Below are 22,908 nucleotides of genomic sequence, written 5' to 3'. Positions count from 1 at the left end.
TCCCTAGCTCCTGCACAGGGGCACAAGCACATTTGAGCCCCTCTCTTCCCTCCCTTGCACCAGCACGAGGCCACACACATTCTCAGTTGGATCTTAGGCTGGGGCCATTTTGGTTCGGCTGAAGTCCTACCATATGTAAAAGGTTCTCAGGCACCATACTGCCCTACCCTACCCACTCCCCTCCACCCCATACTTAGTCTGAGCCTCTGCTGTCTGCCTCTCTTTCTTTTCACTTCCGAGTAGGGTCCCCAGCTGCATGCCACAAAAGACTACCCAACCACCTTGGGAGCCCTCGCTGTGGCTCTGCTTAATGGGTTGCTGTAGTTCAGCAGGGGCTGAGCTGAGTATAATAGAGATGGTCAGAGTCGGGGGAGTCCGAGCCCTGGTACTGGTAGGAGCCCTTGGTGAAGCAACCCAGTGTTCAGCTGAAATTCAGAATCCAGCCTCTCTTGAGCTGCAGGCCTCTGAGGAAACTGTCCCTACTTAGGCCTGCCCATGAAGGGCTGTGTGCCTCAGTTCTCCTACCTCAGCCAGTGCATTCCTCCAAATGGTCCCCAAGAGTGAGCTGAGGGTCTGAGAGAAGGCCCAATTGACCCTCCAAGGCAGAATTGAGCCTGCCATAATAAGAGCTGATGCTACTACATGCACTGGGTCCTCCTTAGTCACCCTAGTCCCTGGCATGGCATGGGCAGACCTGCATGGAGCACCTTGGACATCCAGGAGGCTCAGCAGTGAAAGCCCAGCCCCATTTATTCTACCACAGGACCGAGGGCAGAGTGCAGAAAGCTTCCATTTTACTGCCGGGGGATCTTCTAGTTCTGGCCCCAGCGACCAAAAGTCCTAGTAAGTACTTGTCAGAGAAAACTATCCTCTGAATGTGGTCTTCAGACTGTCAGAGAGAATCACCCTTGTGCAGTTTCTGAGAGTTGGGCCAATATTTTCTGCCACTAAAATCAAGCCATGTTGATGAATGGGCCTGTGTGGGCGGCATGGGCCCAGGGTACGCTGGAACAGTTGTATTTATTATCCCAGAAAATGGAAGCACAGCCCCAGCCCTTGGCCCTACCCTGGCTCACATTGGAATGGACATGGCAGCAGGCTACCCGCCCATATTCCAAAGCCTTTGGGGAGCAGCCATAGGCTTGGTGGGTGCTGTTCACCCTGCACACATGGCCTGGGTCTCTTTTATCCCTGTTTTCTGCTTTTGTTCCTCCCCTGCTCCTGGTAAGGATACCAAACCACTGCCTCTGGGGCCTGGGTGATGCCAGGCCAGCTGTCTCTGACTGTTACGGGCATTCTGGTCAACAGTAAGCCCCTAAGTGTCTCTTTTGGTTACCCTGACTCTTGTAGGTTTCTCAGCTTCTCTGTAGTTCAGCATATATTCTAGGGAGATAACAGGATAAATGTGTGTACATAGGACAATAGACACCTAGGAGCATGGGGTGTACCTGCTTGGGGATCAGGGGCGGGATGACAGGCAAATAGGGAAGGTGTTCCTAGTGGAGGAACCAGCATGTGCAAAGGGGAGGACTTGGTAAGAACCAAGTATAGGCCAGGGGCGGTGGCTCATGCCTGTAATCCTAGCACTTTGGGAGGCCAAAGCAGGCAGATCACTGGAAGTCAGGAGTTTGAGACCAGCCTGGTCAACATGGTAAAACCCTGTCTCTACTAAAAACACGAAAATTAGCCGAATGTGGTGGTGTGCACCTGTAGTCCCAGCTACTCAGGAGGCTGAGGCAGGAGAATCGCTTGAACCCAGGAGGTAGAAGTTGTAGTGAGCCAAGATCATACCATTGCACTCTAGCCTTGGCGGGTGAAAGAGCAAGACTCCGTCTCAAAAAAAAAAAAAAAAAGAACCTAGCCAGGTGCAGTGGCACATGCCTGTACTCCCAACTACTCAGGAGGCTGAGGCTGGAGGATCACTTGAATCCAGGAGTTCTGGTCTGTAGTGCACTGTGCCTACTGGGTGTCCGCACTAAGTTTGGCTTCAATATGGTGACCTCCCAGGAGCGGGGTGCCACCAGGTTGCCTAAGGAGGGGTGAACTGGCCCAGGTTGGAAACAGAGCAGGTCAAAACTCCTGTTCTGATCAGTAGTGGGATTGCACCTGTGAACAGCCACTGCACTCCAGCCTGGGCAACATAGTGAGACCCTGTCTCTTTTAAAAAAAAAAAAAAAAAAAAAGAACCTAGTATTATTCGTTTGCAGTGAAGCTGGAAGAGTCCACAAGGCCTGGGGTTCTCCAGCACCAGGTAAACTGCAGTGTGATGAAGTCATATTGCAGTTAGATTCCCTTACTACTGCTAAGGTAATCTTGGGATTAGAGAAAGAGGCTAGACCTAGTTCTCCAGCACAGTGTTCAGAGGGGACTGAGAGCTCAAGGAGGGGGAAATCGCTAGCATTCCTTCAAGGACGTCAAGGTGCTAGGGCAGTTGAGCAGGTGCTAGCCAACTATGGGCCAGGCCTGGTGAGTTTACCTTGGGGGTGCCCTTGTACTTGGCATTGCAGAGCCCCATTAGCTGACCTCCCACACACACCTTGACTGCTCCCTCCTACAGAGACGGCAGATGGCGAGAAGGGGAAGGGGGTGCTCCCGTGTACCCCTGCTGTTGAGGACCAAGGATGCCTTAGAGGGGAATTCAGCCTGGGGACAGTGATCAGCGTGGCCACACGGTGGCAGCAGAGAACCAACTGATGGTTGCTGCACCCCCACCCCGAAAAAGGGGTGGGTGGGGCAATCTAAGAGGGCTTGTGAAGTCTCCTCCCAACCCCCAGAGATCCCTCTGAAAGTCTGGAGGTGGGATTTGGGTCACCAGAACCCATATCTGGGTGCCAGACTGAGAATGTTTCATTTCAGTTTTGCCCTGCCTATATTTAGATGTGTTGACTGTGGAATGCAGGAACTATTCCACGGTTTTCCCTAGGTGTTTATTCATTTCCTGGCCAATTCTGGTTTGGAAAAGGAGTGCCCTTTATGTCACCCCTGGGCATAGTATCATCCCTGCACTGGGTGTGGCCGCCCCCAGTGCACATTTCCTCTTTCAGTCATCAGGTGCTCATATAGCTCCAGGCTGGAAGAAGGGGGAGCCCTGCAATGGGGATGGAGGAAGAGTGAAGTATCCAGAGTAAACTGTGCTGGGGTGGGTGTAGTGCTGGGTCTATGGGACCCAGGAGAGGGGCCTGGCACAGTCTGGATCATAAAGACTTCCTGGAGGAGGTGTCATTTAGGTGGCAAAAGGAGGAAAGGGAAAGAGTGCTCCTGGGAGGAGGAACAACACTTACAAAGGTCAGGTTAGGAAGGGGATGCAGGCCCAGAAGAATGGACTGAAAGGGGAGTGAGGAGATACAGCTCCCCAAGCCAGGCTAAATCCTGCTGGGCTGAGGGCTCCTCTTTCCCCCAGCCTCCATATCCTCTACAGCCTTTGGACCCATAGTTTACAGCCCAGAGCCACCCTGTGGATCTTCCCCATCTTGCAGGGTCCAGGCCCATCTAGCTGAGGGGGCTTTGAGGCTAAGATTGTCCCCCAGGAGCCTCAGTCTAGTGTCAGGAGGACCGCTTATCAAGTGGCAGCTGCTGAGATCCAGGTATGGGACTAGGCTCCCCTACCCAGACTCCTCATAAACAGACTGAGAGGAAAGAACTCTGGGAAATCACCTACTTGGAACTACATTTTCTTTTCTTTTTTTTTTTTTTTTTTGAGACGGAGTTTCGCTCTTGTTACCCAGGCTGGAGTGCAATGGCGCGATCTCGGCTCACCGCAACCTCCGCCTCCCAGGTTCAGGCAATTCTCCTGCCCCAGCCTCCTGAGTCGCTGGGATTACAGGCACGCACCACCATGCCCAGCTCATTTTTTGTATTTTTAGTAGAGACGGGGTTTCACCATGTTGACCAGGATGGTCTCGATCTCTTGACCTCGTGATCCACCCGCCTCGGCCTCCCACAGTACTGGGATTACAGGCTTGAGCCACCGCGCCCGGCCTTCTTTTTTTTTTTTTTGAGATGGAGTCTTGCTTTGTCGCCCAGGCTGGAGTGCAGTGTCACGATCTTGGCTCACTGCAACCTCCACCCCTCACCCCCCAGGTTCAAGTGATTCTCCTGCCTCAGCCTCCAGAGTAGCTGGGATTACAGGCACCCACCACCATGCCCAGCCATTTTTTGTGTTTTTAGTGGAGATGAGGTTTCACCATGTTGGCCAGGCTGGTCCTGAACTCTTGACCTCGTGATCCACCCACTTTGGCCTCCCAAAGTGCTGGGATTACAGGTGTTAGCCACCACTCCCAGCCATACAATTTCTTTTTTAATTTTTTTTGGTTTTGTTTTTTTTACAGTTTTTTTGTTTTGTTGAATTTTGTTGTGTTGCCCAGGTTGGTCTTGAACTCCCAGCTTTAAGCCATCCTCCTGCCTTGGCCTCTCAAAGAAGTTCTAGGATTACAGGCATCAGCCATGGTGCCCAGCCCAGAACTACATTCTCATTGCAGAGAATAAGGTCCAGCAAGGCCTACAGAGCAGGTTGGAAGTGTCCTGAGAGCCAAAGCCCATGATTCCTCCATGTCAGGGGGTACTAGGCCTCCCTGATAGCCAGGAAGTAAGGAGGAGTCCTTCCCAAGGCCCATATTGTGGGTTGTAACCCCATCATACAGCTTCCATATACTGAGGCTGCAGAAGAGGGACCAGAACTAGGGTTGGGCCTCCACTTATGTGTCTCTCTGACTCTTAAGTGCAGTCAGCAAGGCCAGATCCCATCATAAGTCCCTTATGCCTCTGAGAGAGCAGGACCACCTTCCTCTAACACCATCTTGTCGCTAATAGCACAGGAGAAGCACGTGGAAGAATGGTCCCAGCCGGGTGAGGTGGCTCACACCTGTAATCCCAGAACTTTGGGAGGCCGAGATGGGTGGATCACTTGAGGTCAGGAGTTCGATACCAACCTGGCCAACATGGTGAAACCCCGTCTCTACTAAAAATACAAAATTAGCCGGGTGTGGTGGTGTGCACCTGTAATCCTAGCTACTCCAGAGATTGAGACAGGAGACTCCTTGAACCTGGGAGGCAGAGGTTGCAGTGAGCGGAGATGGTGCGATTGCACTCCAGCCCGGGCAACAGAGGGAGACTCCTCAAAAATAAAAAATAAAAAAAAGAACAGTCCTTTCCCACAAAGGGTGGCACCCCATAACATCTCTTGGGAAGCGCCCTACATCTCCCCTCTGGTCTTCTACACAATCCTGGTCTCTGTTCTGTGGGGCTTCCAGGTCGCCTCTGGGAACCAGCCTCTGAGGGTGTTGCTGCTAAGTGCAAACTAGTTCCACTGCAAGCAAAGATCTGAGTGTCCTGCCCTCTTCTCACTGCGACCCAGTCGGTAGTGGGGGGATGGGATGGGACGGCTCAGACTGGCTCACTTCTCTCCAGGCCACACCACGCACATCCACCCACAGGCCGCTGAGAAAAAGGCGCCAAGACGCCAAGAGAAGGTGCAGGAGCCAGGCTTCCAAGGGCCGGAAGAGTTGGATGAGAGGAGGACCCGAGCTAGGTCACGCCTCCTCGAGGCCCCGGCCCCGCCCGCCCAGCCCCGGCGCCCACGAGTCGGCTGAACGCTAAGCGCCAGAGTGCAGCGGCGGCTGGCACGGCAGGTGAGGAGGCTGGGGCATTGCTGTCCGTGCGTCCATAGGCGTCAGGTGCTCAGACCCAAGGGCCGGGAAGGGATTTGGGTTTCACAGGAACCTGGGGCGGGGGTTGGCTATCTTGGGGCTGTCGGGACCGCGGCTTAACGTTGGCCCAACCCAGACCTCGAGTCGGCCCCCAGCCAGGCCCAGGCCCAGGCCCATAGGAATCCCCTAGGTCCCAGCTCGCCTCAATGGAGCTCCTCCCGCCACTGCCTCAGTCCTTCCTGTTGCTGCTGCTGCTGCTGCCCGCCAATCCCGCGGCTGGCGAGGACTGGCAGTGCCCACGCACCTCCTACGCAGCCTCCCGCGACTTTGACGTGAAGTACGTGGTGCCCAGCTTCTCCGCCGGAGGCCTGGTACAGGCAATGGTGACCTATGAAGGTGAAAATGAGAGTGCCGTGTTTGTAGCCATACGCAATCGCCTGCATGTGCTTGGGCCTGACCTGAAGTCTCTTCAGAGCTTGGTCACGGGCCCTGCTGGTGACCCTGGCTGCCAGACATGTGCAACCTGTGGCCCAGGCCCCCACGGCCCTCCTGGTGACACAGACACAAAGGTGCTGGTGCTGGAGCCCGTGCTGCCTGCGCTGGTCAGTTGTGGCTCCAGCCTTCAGGGCCGCTGCTTCCTACATGAGCTAGAGCCCCAAGGGACAGCCCTGCATCTGGCAGCACCAGCCTGCCTCTTCTCAGCCCACCGTAACCGGCCCGACGACTGCCCCGACTGTGTTGCCAGCCCATTGGGCACCCGTGTGACTGTGGTAGAGCAAGGCCAGGCCTCCTACTTCTACGTGGCATCCTCACTGGATGCATCCGTGGCTGCCAGCTTCAGCCCGCGCTCAGTATCTATCAGGCGACTCAAGGCTGACTACTCGGGATTTGCGCCGGGCTTTGCTGCGTTGTCAGTGCTGCCTAAGTATCTCGCCTCTTACAGTATTGAATACGTGCACAGTTTCCAATCGGGAGCCTTCGTCTACTTCCTGACTGTGCAGCCGGCCAGCATGACGGATGCTCCTGGTGCCCTGCACACACGCCTGGCACGGCTTAGCGCCACTGAGACAGAGCTGGGTGACTATCGGGAGCTGGTCCTTGACTGCCAATTTGCTCCAAAACGCAGGCGCCGGGGGGCCCCAGAGGACAGACGGCCCTATCCAGTGCTGCGGGTGGCCCACTCTGCTCCAGTGGGTGGCCAACTTGCCACTGAACTGAGCATCGCTGAGGGCCAGGAAGTACTCTTTGGGGTCTTTGTTGCTGGCAAGGATGGTAGCCCTGGCGTGGGCCCCAACTCTGTCGTCTGTGCCTTCCCCATTGACCTGCTGGACACGCTAATTGATAAGGGTGTGGAGCGCTGTTGTGAATCCCCAGTCTATCCAGGCCTCCGGCGAGGCCTTGACTTCTTCCAGTCGCCCAGTTTTTGCCCCAACCCGGTGAGCAGAAAGAAGGGGCCCTTACTTGTGAGCTGTGTGCACATGGCTAAATACAGGCTGCTTCCCTTCCATCACTTAGGGGATCTGGGAGGGGGAGGGCTGGCGGAAAGAAGGATTCTCTCTCACCCAGTTCCTAAGTGTTGGGGTGGTGTGAGAAAGCAGCCAGACAAAAGCTACACTGGAGTCTCGGTTCCCAGCCAGGCTGGCCCTTCTTGCTGCCTCATTTTGCTCTTTCCCCTACCTGCCCTTCATGGCCTCTGGTTTTTTAGGTAGCTTCCCTGGCTGTGTGAGGATGGGGTTACATAACTATGTCTCTGTTCGCATAGCTCCTGAATGCTGGGTAGAATGATGGGCATTCCCTCCTACTTGTCCGCCACCCATATCCTCAGGGACACACTCAGAAAAATAGCGCCCCCCCCACCATGCACAAATACACAGGGAGATGCTCACAGATTCACAGACTCAAAGCTGCTTGCCAAGTTTCACTTTCCCTTGTTTTGCTCTGCTTTCCAAAGGGGGTGGGACAGGATTTGTCAGAGAATCTCCCCCTCCTCCACACCCCTCCACCCACCCACCCCCACCCTTCTGCCAGCCACCACATTCCAGGGAGCTTCCTGGGCCTTGGAAGTCTGGGAGCTTGTTAGGGAGCCTGTATGTCCTGAGCTTCACTAACCTGTTTGCTGTGATTGAGGGAGTACCCAGCTCTCATGGGAAGGCAGCTTGGTTCTAGACAGTACTGGGAGACTCACTCTAGTCTTGTGCAAGCAACTATAAACGTCTGGGGATAAGTAAAGGCCTAGGAAGGGCTGATTGGAATTGGTCCACCCCAGACTTTTTTTTTTTTTTTTTAAACCATATTTGAGGATCTGCCCCAGGCAGGAAGTCTCAAAGCCCATGCTGAACTGGGGGCTCCTTCCAGCAGACTCTGTCTAGGTTCTCTCCAGCCATCGAGTAGGCAACAGGAATAGATTGGACTAAGGAAATGGGACCCACAGCTACTGCTCTGAGATTCTCTGGCCATCATCCTGTGGCCCTGGGCCTGCTGTGACATTCTCGACAGACTCCTTTCTGCTCCTATTGATGCCTTGGAGATGGGAGGAGAACTTACACCCAATGTGAGGCTGGGGGTCTTCAGCCTCCTTCCCTCTGCTGAATACATCTGGGTTGAGAGGCCCTAGGTTTGGGGACTCCTTGTCTGGGCTTGGGCAGGCCTGCCTGGCCCCTTTTCCTTCCCAGTAGGGAGTCAGAACCTCTCCCCAGGTTGGCTAGTGGTCAGTGGGTCAAAAGACACCCAGCACAGCTGGGCAGAGCCAGGTTCCAGGAGGACTAATCTTGGTCCCTGCCCACAGGCTGGCCAGGACCCCAGGAGGTGTGTAAACCACCCTGTACAGTGTTTGCCCAACAACTCTGGGCATGCAGCTGCTGGGGCAGCACCCACATGTGGTTGGCCTCAAGAAGACTGAGGGACTTAGTAAAGCCCCTTCCTTCATGGGACATTGGACACTTAAGTGTTTTCGGAAGCCTGACCTTTCCCAGCCTGTCCTGGAGGCCCCCAGCCCCAACACTAGCTGCTGCCACTAAGCCGTACCTAAGCCTGGGAACCTAGAGCTAAGGTCCTGGGGCCTAGGGACAAGCAGGCTAGGGTGTGGGCCTGGCTAAGGTAGGGCTCTGTTCCCCTTCAGAGCCCCACCTGTCTCTGAATCATGCTAGAAACACCTGGCAGGCTTCCGGCTCAGGCCAAGCCAAGCCAATTTCCTGCCTCAAGTGAGGACAAAGTCCCAGTCCCTACCCACCCAAGCTGTAGGCACAGGGTGTGTGGGGTTTCAAGGCCCAGCTCCACGTCTGCCTTTGACTAGGTCTACTAATCAGTGCTGAGCTCTCAGGACTGGGTTAAGCCTCTGTGGTCTGATGGAGCCTTCAGAGGCTCCTGCTTCAAGGAGTGCCTTCAGGGCTGGTGAGGGAGAGTCCTGAGCCCCTAGGCCTGGCTACTGAGCCCTGTCTGCACCTTGCACTCAGCTCCAAAACCACGAGTTCATACCCTGGCTTCCTGGTTTCCCAGAGCTTCCACAGTCCTGCCCTGGAGCATGATTGCAGCCCCATGCTAAGAGCAGGGGAGAGGTTAGTGTCCCCTAGCTTCCAGAACCTAGTTCTGGCCCCCCGGCTGTAGGGGTTTGATTTATCTCTTTTGTACCCTGAACAGGGTATAGGAAGCAGCTGGGGTACAGGAAGACCTTTGGAGTCTAGGGAGAAGGACCATGTTCCCAACCTTGTGCTGGCCAATTAACTCCAGCATTTAGCCCTTATGCGAGTGGGGAAACCCAAGCTCAGAGGAGACAGTTTGCTGAAGTGCACACAGAGAAGCAGAGAAGAGCCACCAGGGGGCAGGAGAGGCCTCTTGCAGAGCTGAGACTTGCAATTTGGCTCCTCTCCTGAGGGTCTATGACACCTTGGACAAGAGACCCAACGTCTTGAACCTGTTTCCTCATTTGTAAGATATACAGGGTGGGCTGGGCGCTGTGGTTCACACCCGTAATCCCAGCACTTTGGAAGGCCGAGGTGGGTGGATCACAATGTTAGGAGTTTGAGACCAGCCTAGCCAACATAGTGAAACCCTGTCTCTACTAAAAATACAAAAAAATAACTGGGCGTGGTGGTTGGCACCTGTAATCCCAGGTACTTGGGAGGCTGAGGCAGGAGAATCACCTTCACCAGGGAGGCAGAAGTTGCAGTGAGCTGAGATCACACCATTCCACTCCAGCCCAGGTGACAGTGCGTGACTCTGTCTCAAAAAGCAAAAAGACGTACGGAGTGCTTGTGAGAATGGAATGAGGGTAACTCACTATCAGGATGGACATGGCAGGGTGCCGCAGGGAGGAGAGGGAGCGGGCCTTCCAGCCTAGGCCTTCTCCCTGCCCTTGCTATGCTGAGAGCCCTGTGGGGGGAATGGGGGATGGTAACCAGAAGGCCTAGGATCTTCTCCAGTCAGGCCAGGTGAGGGGTGAGTGTGTTGGGCTGCTGCGGCCATTGACAAAGGTCCCAGAGGTCAGGGCACAGAGCTGATCCCTGACACCTTCCATTCCCTGACCTTTCCCAGCCTGTCCCGGAGGCCCCCAGCCACAACACTAGCTGCCGCCACTACCCTCTGCTGGTCAGTAGCAGCTTGTCACGTGTGGACCTATTCAATGGGCTGTTGGGACCAGTACAGGTCACTGCATTGTATGTGACACGCCTTGACAACGTCACAGTGGCACACATGGGCACAACGGATGGGCGTATCCTGCAGGTGGGTCCTCATCCCCACAGTCCCCTGGCCCTGGGTCCTTGTCTCCATCCCCATTTTGTTCACATCTGACCTGTCCTAGGTGGAGCTGGCCAGGTCACTCAATTACTTGCTGTATGTGTCCAACTTCTCACTGGGTGACAATGGGCAGCCCGTGCAGCGGGATGTCAGTCGCCTTGGGAGGCATCTACTCTTTGCCTCTGGGGACCAGGTAAGGTGGGCAGGGCAGGGCCTGGGCCCAGAGTTGTGGGATCACAGACTCTCCATCCAATCCAGGGAGGCATTGACATACAGGTCTTACCACCCTAGCCTACAGTGTACTAGGATGGTCTGTAGGGCCCAATCTCCCCCTCCAGGCCCCCCTGAGTCACCTGTCTTCTACCCCAAGGTTTTCAAGGTACCTATCCAGGGCCCTGGCTGCCACCACTTCCTCACCTGTGGGCGTTGCCTGAGGGCACAGCGTTTCATGGGTTGTGGCTGGTGTGGGAACATGTGTGGCCGGCAGGAGGAGTGTCCTGGCTCCTGGCAACAGGACCACTGCCCACCTAAGCTTACTGAGGTATGGCTTCCCTGGCAGAGCACAGGTAAGAATGGGACAAGCTGGGCCTGGGGTGGTGATCAGCAAGTCTTGTTCACAATTTTCCTCAGGTCTGGGATGTTCTTCACATCTACAAGGAGGGCATTCTTTTTTATTTCTTTCTTTTTGTTTTGAGACAGAGTCTCACTGTTGCCAGGCTGGACTGCAGTGGCACAATCTCAGCTCACTGCAACCTCTGCCTCCCGGGTTCAAGCAATCCCCTACCTCAGCCTACCAAATAGCCGGGACTATAGGTGTGCACCACCATGCCCGGCTTATTTTTATATTTTAGTAGAGACGGGGTTTCACCATGTTGGCGAGGATGGTCTTGATCTCCTGACCTTGTGATCCACCCATCTCAGCCTCCCAAAGTGCTGGGATTACAGGCATGAGCCACCGCACCCAGCAGGAGGGCATTCTTGTCAGAGGGGATGCCATATGCAAAGACTTGGAGGCAGGAAAGTGCTCGAATGAGGACTAGCAAGTGACTCCGAATGGCTGAAGCATAGGGCAAGCAGAGGGTATAGCTGCTTTGGGGAAGCAGGTGGGGCTGTGAGAGCCCAACCCCACATAAAGACTCAGGCTATCTGTTCCCCCCATTTCAGTTCCACCCCAACAGTGGACCTCTAAGGGGAAGTACAAGGCTGACCCTGTGTGGCTCCAACTTCTACCTGCACCCTGGTGGTCTGGTGCCTGAGGGAACCCATCAGGTCACTGTGGGCCAAAGTCCATGCCGGCCACTGCCCAAGGACAGCTCAAAACTCAGGTACCACCTGGTCCCTCCCCTCCCTATCCCTAATGGGGACAACCAAGCAGCCCCTTCCCCATGAGACTATTCTCTGCTTATCAGAGGCAAGTGGGGGATAGGGGAAGCTGCAGTGGTTTTGGCTGCTTTGTGTCGGGGAGATGTCTCTGTCCCTTTTTGAGCTTTCATGTGCACTGCCTGTCTGTTGACTCATGGACCAGCCAAGGTTAATCTCTGCCCCTCCAGAACCTTCCTTCCCTAGAGGGAGGCATGGGTGGAGAAACGCCATTCTCCAGCTCAGAGGAGCCCTGTGGCTTGCGGCAGGCATGCAGCTAGGTAGGCCTGTGTAATTCCTGGCTGACCTCAGGGGTTCCCCTGGTGCCCCAGACCAGTGCCCCGGAAAGACTTTGTAGAGGAGTTTGAGTGTGAACTGGAGCCCTCCAACACCCAAGCAGAGGGGCCTACCAACGTCAGCCTCACCGTGACTAACATGCCACCAGGCAAGCACTTCCGGGTAGATGGCAGCTCCATGCTGAGAGGCTTCTCTTTCATGGTGAGGTCACCTTGCCCTGTCTGTGCCCTTGGCCAGTGCATGGTACGGGAAGGGAAGGGCTTGGAGTGGAGGACCTGTTCTACCTAAGCCACCTCTATATCCTATTAGAAGCCAGTGCTGACAGCAGTGAAACCCCTCTTTGGCCCACGGGCAGGGGGCACCCGTCTCACTCTTGAAGGCCAGAGTCTGTCTGTAGGCACCGGCCGGGCTGTGTTGGTCAATGGGACGGAGTGTCTGCTAGAATGGTAAGTACCACCAGACAGGCACTGGAGGCCACAGGTTTCTATCCAGGGGAGCTTTACCAGGTGAAGATTCTGTCAGGATGGAGGGAAGAGGGCTCTGTTACATGGTCAGTGTGGTATGGAGGGCAGGTCCAGAGAGAAAAGACTACCGCCCTCTTCAGTCCAGAGGGAAGCCATCACAGAGTCCATTGGCTCCAGCCAAGGCTGTGGGGAACCTGTTCCCTTCTTGCCCTCTTGGAATGTTTTCCTGGGACCACCTTATCTTCAGACAGACCATGGAGTGGGGCAGGTAGGGGTGATAACAGACGAACTGGGAGAGGTCAACAGGCCACTGAAGGAAGTGGGCCTGGCCATCACAAAGGAGGCAACTCTGAGCCCAATCCCTTGTTTCTGCAGGGTCAGTGAGGGGCAGCTTTTATGTACCACACCCCCTGGGGCCGCGGCAGCCAATGTCCCCCTTAGCCTGCAGGTGGGGGGTGCCCAGGTACCTGGTTCCTGGACCTTCCAATACAGAGAAGACCCTGTCGTGCTAAGCATCAGCCCCAACTGTGGCTACATGTAAGCACCACCTCTTTACCCACTGTGGCCTCTGGGGAATGAGAAAGCCAGCCTTGGAGAATACCCAAAGCCTACCGCCCTGTCCTCTTCCACAGCAACTCCCACATCACCATCTGTGGCCAGCACCTAACCTCAGCATGGCACTTAGTGCTATCATTCCATGATGGGAATAAGGCAGCGGAGAGCAGGGTGAGTGAGTGCTGGCCAGGAGGGAGGAAGGCTGGATGGGTTCCCTGAGCTATACCTCATGCTGAGCTGAGGAGAGGAGCAACCACAGGTGGGGTTCCTGGCTAATCACTCTCATATTGGTCCCAGCAGTGTGAGAGGCAGCTTCCAGAGCAGCAGCTGTGCCGCCTGCCTGTATATATGGTCCAGGATCACCAGGGAGGGGTGATAGGGAATCTGAGTGCCCGGGGAGATGGAGCTGCTGGCTTTACACTGCCTGGCTTTCACTTCCTACCCCCACCCTATCCACTCAGTGTCAACATAGCTCCACTGAAGCCTGAGGAGCATGCCATTAAGTTTGAGGTAAGTGTAAGGGATAGGGGCAGGGACTGTTGGGGATCTGAAAGTAGAGGCCAAGCTACTGACTAGTTCTCATGAATCTCTCTGCAGTATATTGGGCTGGGCGCTGTGGCTGACTGTGTGGGTGTCAACGTGACCATTGGCGGTGAGCGCTGCCAGCATGAGTTCCGGGGGGACATAGTTGTCTGCCCCCTGCCCCCATCCCTGCGGCTTGGCAAGGATGGTGCCCCATTGCAGGTAGGCAGCCCAGATGGATCTCCCTGGGAAACACTGGCTGAGGGCCTTCAAGCTGGGCCTGAGTTGCCACCTGCCCCCAGGTCTGTGTGGATGGTGAATGTCACATCCTGGGTAGAGTGGTGCGGCCAGGCCCAGATGGGGTCCCACAGAGCACGCTCCTTGGTGTACTGCTGCCTTTGCTGCTGCTTGTGGCTGCACTGGCCACTGCACTGGTCTTCAGCTACTGGTGGCGGAGGAAGCAGCTTGGTGAGTTATTTGCTCCTACCTTTACTCAGCCCCTACCCCCAACCAATGGCATCTTCAAGTCCCTACATCCTGTCTCTGCCCAGGCCTTAGGGATATCCCACATCTCCCCAGAGGGGTTGGTCCCTAGAAGCTTGAAAAGTCAGGCCACCAGAGATTTTCTTTCCACAGTTCTTTCTCCCAACCTGGATGACCTGGCATCCCTGGACCAGACTGTTGGAGCCACATACCTGCCTATGCTCTCTTCAGGCTCTGACTACAGAAGTGGCCTTGGTGAGATAGTGGAGGCACTAGAAGCTAAAGCCAACCCCTCTCCCTGCAAGCTCCTCACTCCCTCTCCCCACAGCAGTCCCTGACACCGATGGTCTGGATTCCACCACTTGTGTCCATGGAGCATCCTTCTCTGATAGTGAGGATGAATACTGTGTCCCGCTTCTGCGGAAAGAGTCCATCAAGCTGAAGGACCTGGACTCTGCACTGTTGGCTGAGGTCAAGGATGTGCTGGTTCCCCATCAGCGGGTGGTCACCCACAGTGACCAAGTCATTGGCAAAGGTGTGGGGGCCAGGTGGGGCTGGGGCAGAGATGGAATCTCAAGATGACATAGGCTAAAGGGACAGTTGGACCAGATTCTGCTCTAACCTTCTCACCAACCTGTGTGACCTTGGGTATACCACTTAAGCTCTTTGAGTCTCCATTTGCTCATCTGTAAAATGGGGATGAGAATAGTTCTGTCTTTGGTGGGTTCTGGTGTGGATCGGTCAGGCATAGGAAGATTGTAGCCTCTGCCATCATGTGGCTGCTGTTTGTTTTTGGTTTTATTTATGGTTTGATTTTGTTTTTGAGACAGGGTCTTACTCTGTTACCCAGGCTGGAGTGCAATGGCACAATCATGGCTCACTGCAGCCTCAACCTCCCCAGGCTCAGGTGATCCTCTGCCTCAGTCTCCTGAGAAGCTGGGACTACAAGCATGCAACACCAGGCCTGGCTAATTTTTTGTTAGTTTTCTGTAGAGCTGGTCCTTGAATCATGTTGCCCAGGGTGGCCTCGAACTCCTGGGCTCAAGCGATCTGCCTGCCTAAGCCTCCCAAAGTGCTGGGATTACAGGCATGAGCCACCTAACCCAGCCTGTTTTGTTTTGTTTGTTTGTTTGTTTGTTTTTCTAGACTGAGTCTTGCTCTGTCACTCAGACTGGAGTGCAGTGGCACAATCTCCATTCACTGCACCTCCACCTCCCAGGTTCAAGCAATTCTCTTGCCTAAGCCTCCCAATTATCTGGGATTACAGGCACCTGCCATCACACCCGGCTAATTTTTGTATTTTCTGTAGAGATGGGGTTTCACCATGTTGGCCAGGCTGGTCTCGAAATCCTGACCTTGTGATTCGCCTGCCTACTGGGATTATAGGCATAAACTATGGTGCCTGGCCTATTTTTTTTTTTTTTTTTTTTTTTTTTTTTTTTGAGATGGAGTCTTTGTCAGCCAGGCTGGAGTACAGTAGTGCAGTCTTGGCTTACTGCAACCTCCGCCTCCGGGGTTCAAGCTATTCTCCTGCCTCAGCCTCCCCGAGTAGCCGGGATTACAGGCACCTGCCACCATACCCGGCTAATTTTTGTATTTTCGGTAGAGATGGGGTTTCATCATGTTATTCAGGGTGGTCTCAAACTCCTGACCTTGTGATCCGCCTGCTTGGGCCTCCCAAAGTGCTGGGATTATTGGCATGAGCCACTGCGCCCAGCCTATTTATTTATTTATTTATTTTTTGAGACAGAATATTGTTCTGTTGCCCAGGCTGGAGTGCTATGGCAGGATCTTGGCTCACTGCAACCTCCGCCTCCCAGGTTCAAGCAATTCTACTGTCTCAGCCTCCTGAGTAGCTGGGATTACAGACGTGTGCTATCACACCCGATTAATTTTTAGTAGAGATGGGTTTTCTTTTTTTTTTTTCCTTTTTTTCTTTTTAAAGACGGGGTTTCACCATGTTGGTCAGGCTGGTCTTGAACTCACGACCTCAGGTGATCCGCCTGCCTTGGCCTCCAAAGTGCTTGGATTACAGGTGTGAGCCACCACGCCCGGCCCGAGATGGGTTTTCATCATGTTGGCCAGGCTGGTCTCAAACTCCTGACCTCAGAGGATATGCCCACCTTGGCCTCCCAAAGTGCTAGGATTACAGGCATAAGCCACTGCACCCGGACCTGTTTTATTTTATTTTATTTATTTTTTATTTTTTTGAGATGGAGTCTTGCTCTATTGCCCAGGCTGGAGTGCAGTGGCATGATCTCGGCTCACTGCAACCTCCCCCTCCTGGGTTCAAGTGCTTCTCCTGCCTCAGCCTCCTGAATAGCTGGGATTACAGGTGCCTGCCACTGCCACCACATCTGGCTAATTTTTGTATTTTTAGTACAGACAGGATTTCACTATGTTCGCGAGGCTGGTCTCGAACTCCTGACCTCAGGTGATCCTTCCACCTCAGCCTCCCAAAGTGCTAGGATTACAGGCATGAGCCACTGTGCCTGGCCTTTTTTTTTTTTTTAAAGACAGGGTCGGCTGATGATGATAAATAAGAATACAGAAGCTGTAGCTGAACACAGGCTGGCTGGTGGGATCCCTGAACCAGCCCAGCTTGTATGGGTTCTGGCTAAACCAGAGCATCAGGAGCCCACCTGCCTGAGATGGCCCCACACTGTCACCCAGCCGTTCTTTGATCATTTTTTTTCTAAATTGATTCTCTCCCATGCATTGAGCTCCCTTCTAGCTTCAGCAGGGCAGAGTCCTCCTCCAGATATGTGTAACTTACATCTGAGTATCTGGGAGTAGCTGAAGGACAGATAATTTCTTCCAAACATCAAGCCTCGGGATTATTGGAGCAAGCAGGAAGCCAGTAACCTCGCTCTGTCTGTTAGAGGTGGAGGATTTTCCTATGGTTCCCCTCATTTCCTGATGTGTATTTTCAGATGGATTAAATATTCTCCTGTTTCTAAACCAAAAAAAAAAAAAAAAAAAAAAAAAAAAAGACAGGGTCTCACTATGTTACCCAGGCTGGCCTTGAACTCCTGAGTTTAAGCGATTTTCCTGCCTCAGCCTTCTGAGTAGCTGGGATCACAGGTACAGGTGCATGACACTGTGCCTGGCTTCTGCTGCTTTTTTTTTTTTTTTTTAAGACAGAGTCTCACCCTGTCTCCCAGGATGGAGTGCAGTGGCACAATCTCCACTAACTGCAATCTCCACCTCCTGGTTTCAAGCGAGTCTCCTGCCTCAGCCTCCCAAGCAGCAAAAACTACAGGCACGAGCCACCATGCCTGGCTAATTTTTGTATTGTTAGTAGAGATGGGGTTTCACCATGTTGGTCAGGCTGGTCTCGAACTCCTGACCTCGTGATCCACCTACCTTAGCCTCCCAAAGTGCTGGGATTACAGGTGTGAGCCACCGTGCCCAGCCCTGCTGCTTTTTTAAAATGTCAGATTGGGGGCCGGGCGCGGTGGCTCAAGCCTGTAATCCTAGCACTTTGGGAGGCCGAGGCGGGTAGATCACAAGGTCAAGAGATCGAGACCATCCTGGTCAACATGGTGAAACCCCGTCTCTACTAAAAATACAAAAAATTAGCTGGGCATGGTGGTGCGTGCCTGTAATCCCAGCTACTCAGGAGGCTGAGGCAGGAGAATTGCCTGAACCCAGGAGGCGGAGGTTGCGGTGAGCCAAGATCGCGCCATTGCACTCCAGCCTGGGTAACATGAGTGAAACTCCGTCTCAAAAAAAAAAAAAAAAAAAAAAAATGTCAGATTGGCCAGTTTGGTGCTTTGAGGTCTGGTTGCCAATGAGAATGTGTGGTGTGAGCCTTGGGCCCTGGAGCTCCTCTCATCAACTCATTATGCTCCTCACACCAGGCCACTTTGGAGTTGTCTACCATGGAGAATACATAGACCAGGCCCAGAATCGAATCCAATGTGCCATCAAGTCACTAAGTCGTAAGTGGGGCAGTGGATGGGATGGCAGAGGCAGGAGCCCCAGCCTGGGAGGATTCTTGTTTCTGCTGTGCCCTCACCTTACTGAGTGACCCTGAGCAAGGGAACTTTATTTCCCATTTCCCCATCTGAGCCTGGTAAAGGGATGCCCTACCCTGACTTGCACTGCTCTGCAGGCATCACAGAGGTGCAGCAGGTGGAGGCCTTCCTGCGAGAGGGGCTGCTCATGCGTGGCCTGAACCACCCGAATGTGCTGGCTCTCATTGGTATCATGTTGCCGCCTGAGGGCCTGCCCCATGTGCTGCTGCCCTATATGTGCCACGGTGACCTGCTCCAGTTCATCCGCTCACCTCAGCGGGTCAGTGCTTGGCTGGCTCTGGGTTGGGGGCTGGAGCAGCAGCTGGAGAAGGAGCTGCTGTGCCCATGCCCACCAACCCACCTGTGTCCCTAGAACCCCACTGTGAAGGACCTCATCAGCTTTGGCCTGCAGGTAGCCCGTGGCATGGAGTACCTGGCAGAGCAGAAATTTGTGCACAGGGACCTGGCTGCGCGGAACTGCATGTGAGAGGCCAGAGTAGCTGGAGTGAAGCAAGGGCACAGGGCATGAGGGTGTGCAGTGCTTAAGGCCACCTCAGGGAAGGGCCCACTCCAGTCTTGTCCTCCCCTCTCTGCACCTTACTGTTTTTGTCTGCCTAGTACAGACTTGGACTGGACACTGTGGCTTTCAAATTCTGTAAGGGCCCAGAGCAGGTGGTTTCAGGGCCTGGGAAGGACCAGTCCTAAGTGTGATCCTCTCATTACCCCCAAGGCTGGACAAGTCATTCACAGTCAAGGTGGCTGACTTTGGTTTGGCCCGTGACATCCTGGACAAGGAGTACTATAGTGTTCGACAGCATCGCCATGCTCGCCTACCTGTGAAGTGGATGGCGCTGGAGAGCCTGCAGAGCTACAGATTTACCACCAAGTCTGATGTGGTGAGGCCCCACCTGCCCTATAGTCCACATGGCCTTGGCACTCGAGAACACTGGGCCTTACCCATTCAGCTCTGGATGATCTGAGCCCAGGGAGTCCGCAGGGTAGATGACCCCCCACAGCGCATCTGCCCACCTCTTGGGCAGATATAAGATGGAATCTAACACCTGCCAGGGCAAGAAGAGGCTGGGAACTGACTGGCTCCCCACAGATAATCCAGAGCCTGCCCAGCCCCAACTCTGGGCAGGATAGGGTAGTGGGAGGAGACAGAGGAAAGACACTGGTGACGAGGAAAGAGCTCTCAATGAAGGGTGGGCTCTTCCATTTCCAGCTGAAGGACTCTGGGAGGTAGAAGCCCTAGGGGACCTACCTGCCCCCAAATTTGGAGTGAGAGCTGAATCCCCTCACTTCCCCCTTTCCACAGTGGTCATTTGGTGTGCTGCTGTGGGAACTGCTGACACGGGGCGCCCCACCATACTCCCACATCGACCCTTTTGACCTCCCCCACTTCCTGGCCCAGGGTCGGCGCCTCCCCCAGCCTGAGTATTGCCCTGATTCTCTGTGAGTATGTGGAGGTGGTAGTGGGGAGGGAACTGGATCCCAGAGACATGGGAGAGACAGGAGAGAGAGCTCCTGCCTGGCTTCCTGACTAAACTTCTGGTTGACCAGGAAAGGGGCCCTCGCTGGGCCTCAGTTTCCTCATCTGTGGACTGGTCCTACCCCCACGCAGGGTGGACCTTACAGTTGCCATGTTAACAGCATTCTGAGCTCAGAGTTGGGGTTGAGGCCAGTGATTTGATTTTCCCAGCACTTCTCTCCCTCAACTCCCACTAAAGGGGTCTGCTTTCCACCTTTTCCTCTCACTTAACCTCGAGGAAAGACTCCATTAGCAATCTGTTCAGATTTTTTCTGCATCCCCAGTTCAGGTTCTTTCACTGGATGTCATTTCAGGTTCCCCATTCCTGGAGGGATGGTGGCAGCTGTGTTGTCCTCAGTTGTTACGGGGTGGGTTTGCTGCTGAGGTTTAGCTTCATATGCAGCAGGCATGCCTGAACTGTGGCCAGCTCTGCTTGGTTAGAACAGAGAGAACCAGGGCATAGGTAAAAGTAGTTGATGCCTCCTGTCTCAGGCTGTGCTCCAGGAAGGATGTGAGTAGCCCTTCCTCACAGCCCTACCTGCCGTGGGTCCTCTTACTGTTCTAATTCACTGCCTACCCATATCCAGACTGGGTTCCCGGAAACAGATTCAGCTGGAGATTTATGTATGGGAATTTACTGAGAGGTTGGGAGCAAGGGAAGAAGGACTGGGCAGGAGAAACTGGGCTGTGATACGGATGTCACAAAGACTGCAGCCCATCACACAGGGACTGCTTGAGCTAGGATGACCCACCAGAATTTTCTGAAATTGAGACCAATGGGCCAGGTCTTTGTACTAGGCATTAATCAGTTACTCGTCACAGACTGTCCCTGGTGAGAGGATGTGAGCTTGGCAGAGGCAGTTCTCTTCTGCCTAGGGCAATTCCTAGAGAGGGCCTCAGTCAAGAGCCATCAGCAGGCAATACTCCCAGCCGCTGGGAGAGTAAAGGGGGATCTGGGTGGCACATCCTTGCGTCCACTTCAGCAGTCCAGCCCTTCTCATCTCTGGGCCTCAATTTCCTCATCTGTAAAGTGGAGATAACAGTACCACCCTCAGCAAGTCTGAGAATTATATAAAATATTGTGTGTAGGGTACTTAAGAGTATTATTTCAGGCAGGAATTACATCCCCAAGATAATGGGGCATGCACCAGAACCCAGCAGGCAAACCTGGGGAACCTCTGCTTCAGAACCAGGGTGCCACTGGTGCTATCCCAAATGTTCTTGCTTCAGGATTTTAAATTCCTGCTTTGCTGGACCCAGGCTTCCTTCCTGGAAGAACTGTAATGGTGACCATGGTACCTCATGAGCTGGGCCTTGTGCTAAGCACTTCACAGGCATAAGCCTATGTACCTACTGCTCTGTGATCAGAGGAGGACCCAGAGGCACAGAGGGGTTAAGGGCTTGCCCAAGATCACATAGCCCAGACCACAGGGCATAGGAGCCCAAGCTCTTAACCCCTGAGGGAGTTTGACCTCTGCCAGGGTGGGGAGGCAAGACTGGAACAGCAATCACAGGGATGAGAAGAGCTGCCCCTAATTGGGCAGTGCTAGGCACTAGGTCCTGTCACCTTTCCTCATCCCTGTGTGGCTTGCCAGAGGTTTAACAGCAGGTGGGTGGCCCAGAATCCTTGGGTGGGAGTTGCCTTACACTGACATCCCCTTCCCACAACAGGTACCAAGTGATGCAGCAATGCTGGGAGGCAGACCCAGCAGTGCGACCCACCTTCAGAGCACTAGTGGGGAAAGTGGAGCAGATAGTGTCCACACTACTTGGGGACCATTATGTGCACCTGCCAGCGACCTACGTGAACTTGGGCCCCAGCACCTCGCATGAGATGAATGTGTGTCCAGAACAGCTGCAGTCCTCACCCATGCGGGGCAGTGCACACCGGCCGCCCCGGCCCCTCTCAGAGCCTCCTCGGCCCACTTGACTTAGTCCTTGGGCTGGACCTGCTTAGCTGCCTTGAGCTAACCCCAAGCTGCCTCTGGGCCAGGGCAGGCCAGAGGGCAGTGGGCCTCTACCTTGTTCCTGCCTTTTTTTTTTTTTTTTTTTTTGAGACGGAGTTTCACTCTTGTTACCCAGGCTGGAGTGCAATGGCGCGATCTCGGCTCACCGCAACCTCCGCCTCCTGGGTTCAGGCAATTCTCCTGCCTCAGCCTCCTGAGTAGCTGGGATTACAGGCACGCGCCACCATGCCCAGCTAATTTTTTGTATTTTTAGTAGAGACGGGGTTTCACCATGTTGACCAGGATGGTCTCGATCTCTTGACCTCGTGATCCACCCGCCTCGGCCTCCCAAAGTGCTGGGATTACAGGCTTGAGCCACCGCGCCCGGCCGTTCCTGCCTTTTAACCTTCAGAGGCAGTAGGTAAATGGGGCCCATTAGGTCCCTCACTCCACAGAGTTAGCCAGTGAGGGCAGTCCTTCTGCAACATGTATTTATGGAGTGCCTGCTGTGGACCCTGCCTGCTGGGCACAGTGGACTTAACAGAGACCATACCAACACTGACCCTTGCACCAGTAAAGGAACAAACGACTATTAAAGCACAACTTGTGGCAAATGGTGTGAAAGAATGATAGACGGCTGCTTTAGATAGCTGAATAGAGGCAAGGGAACCCTCCCAGGAGGTGACATTTTGCTGAGGCCTTATCAAGTGGGGAAAAACCACCAGAAGCAGTGTTGAGGAGAGTTTTTGGCAGAGAGTCACATGTGCAAAGGCCCTGAGGCTGGAAAGGATTTGGATCAGCAGGAAGGCTCTAGAGAACAGGGAGGATGAGCAAGGCCCAGATCCAGGTCATAGGGCCCTGGAGACTGTTGGATGGAACCAAGGAAGTCAGCTGAGTACCCAAGCATGCAGTGGCCAGGATGGTTTCTCCCACGGCCCAGGCTGCCTGCTCCTCTTCTCCCAGCCCTAGCACTTCTCCAGGGCTCCCTGCTCAATCTGCAGTGCCCACCATCACACCATCAGGAATGGAATGGGGCCTGCCATCAGGGGCATGGAGCCTTGGATCCCTGCAACACTGCCAGCATTGATTGTGCTTGTAGCCTTAAGAGAGATGAGCCAGCAGCAAGGTCCCAGCTCCACACTTTCAAGGAGCCAACTTCAAAGTGCCAACTGCCCCAGACTATTTATGCTTGTCAAGGCCACTGCACAACAACCCCTAGAGGGGCATGCTCCTCTGAGAGGGAGAAGATTTTTTCCTTCCTCTTCTCCCTTCCTCGCTGCTGAGGGGGCAGTTAGGGCGCCAGGGTGCCTGGCCCAGGACCTGGATCACAGTGTTTTTTCTCCCTTGCTCATA

General features: G+C 54.2%; 1 protein-coding gene across 4 annotated transcripts; it reads left to right on the top strand.

The window, feature by feature from the left end:
- Nucleotides 1-31: 31 nt before the first annotated feature.
- On the top strand, nucleotides 32-21,640 carry MST1R (macrophage stimulating 1 receptor). 4 transcript variants are annotated; one of them, XM_032289882.1, is made up of 21 exons: nucleotides 32-843; nucleotides 5,407-7,081; nucleotides 10,176-10,364; nucleotides 10,444-10,572; nucleotides 10,750-10,920; nucleotides 11,544-11,704; nucleotides 12,071-12,236; nucleotides 12,345-12,481; nucleotides 12,875-13,036; nucleotides 13,132-13,225; nucleotides 13,352-13,564; nucleotides 13,652-13,798; nucleotides 13,879-14,044; nucleotides 14,213-14,314; nucleotides 14,388-14,594; nucleotides 17,923-18,003; nucleotides 18,177-18,358; nucleotides 18,452-18,561; nucleotides 18,809-18,974; nucleotides 19,397-19,533; nucleotides 21,281-21,640. In XM_032289882.1, exons 2-21 carry the CDS (start codon nucleotides 5,852-5,854, stop codon nucleotides 21,537-21,539), a joined length of 4,209 nt encoding a protein of 1,402 aa, XP_032145773.1. In that variant the 5' UTR covers nucleotides 32-843; nucleotides 5,407-5,851; the 3' UTR covers nucleotides 21,540-21,640. The 4 variants fall into 4 exon arrangements, with proteins under 4 accessions (XP_032145773.1, XP_032145775.1, XP_032145774.1 ...); XM_032289884.1 differs by lacking the exon at nucleotides 32-843 and having other exon boundaries at nucleotides 5,099-7,081; nucleotides 13,781-13,798; XM_032289883.1 differs by lacking the exon at nucleotides 32-843 and having other exon boundaries at nucleotides 5,100-7,081; nucleotides 13,355-13,564.
- Nucleotides 21,641-22,908: the final 1,268 nt, after the last annotated feature.

Source organism: Sapajus apella, unplaced genomic scaffold (assembly GCF_009761245.1).
Source record: "Sapajus apella isolate SASKATOON/1434 unplaced genomic scaffold, GSC_monkey_1.0 scaffold23, whole genome shotgun sequence".
Classification (NCBI taxonomy): domain Eukaryota; kingdom Metazoa; phylum Chordata; class Mammalia; order Primates; family Cebidae; genus Sapajus; species Sapajus apella.
Note: the sequence above shows the minus strand (reverse complement) of the source record. Positions and strands in the feature narration are given on the sequence as shown.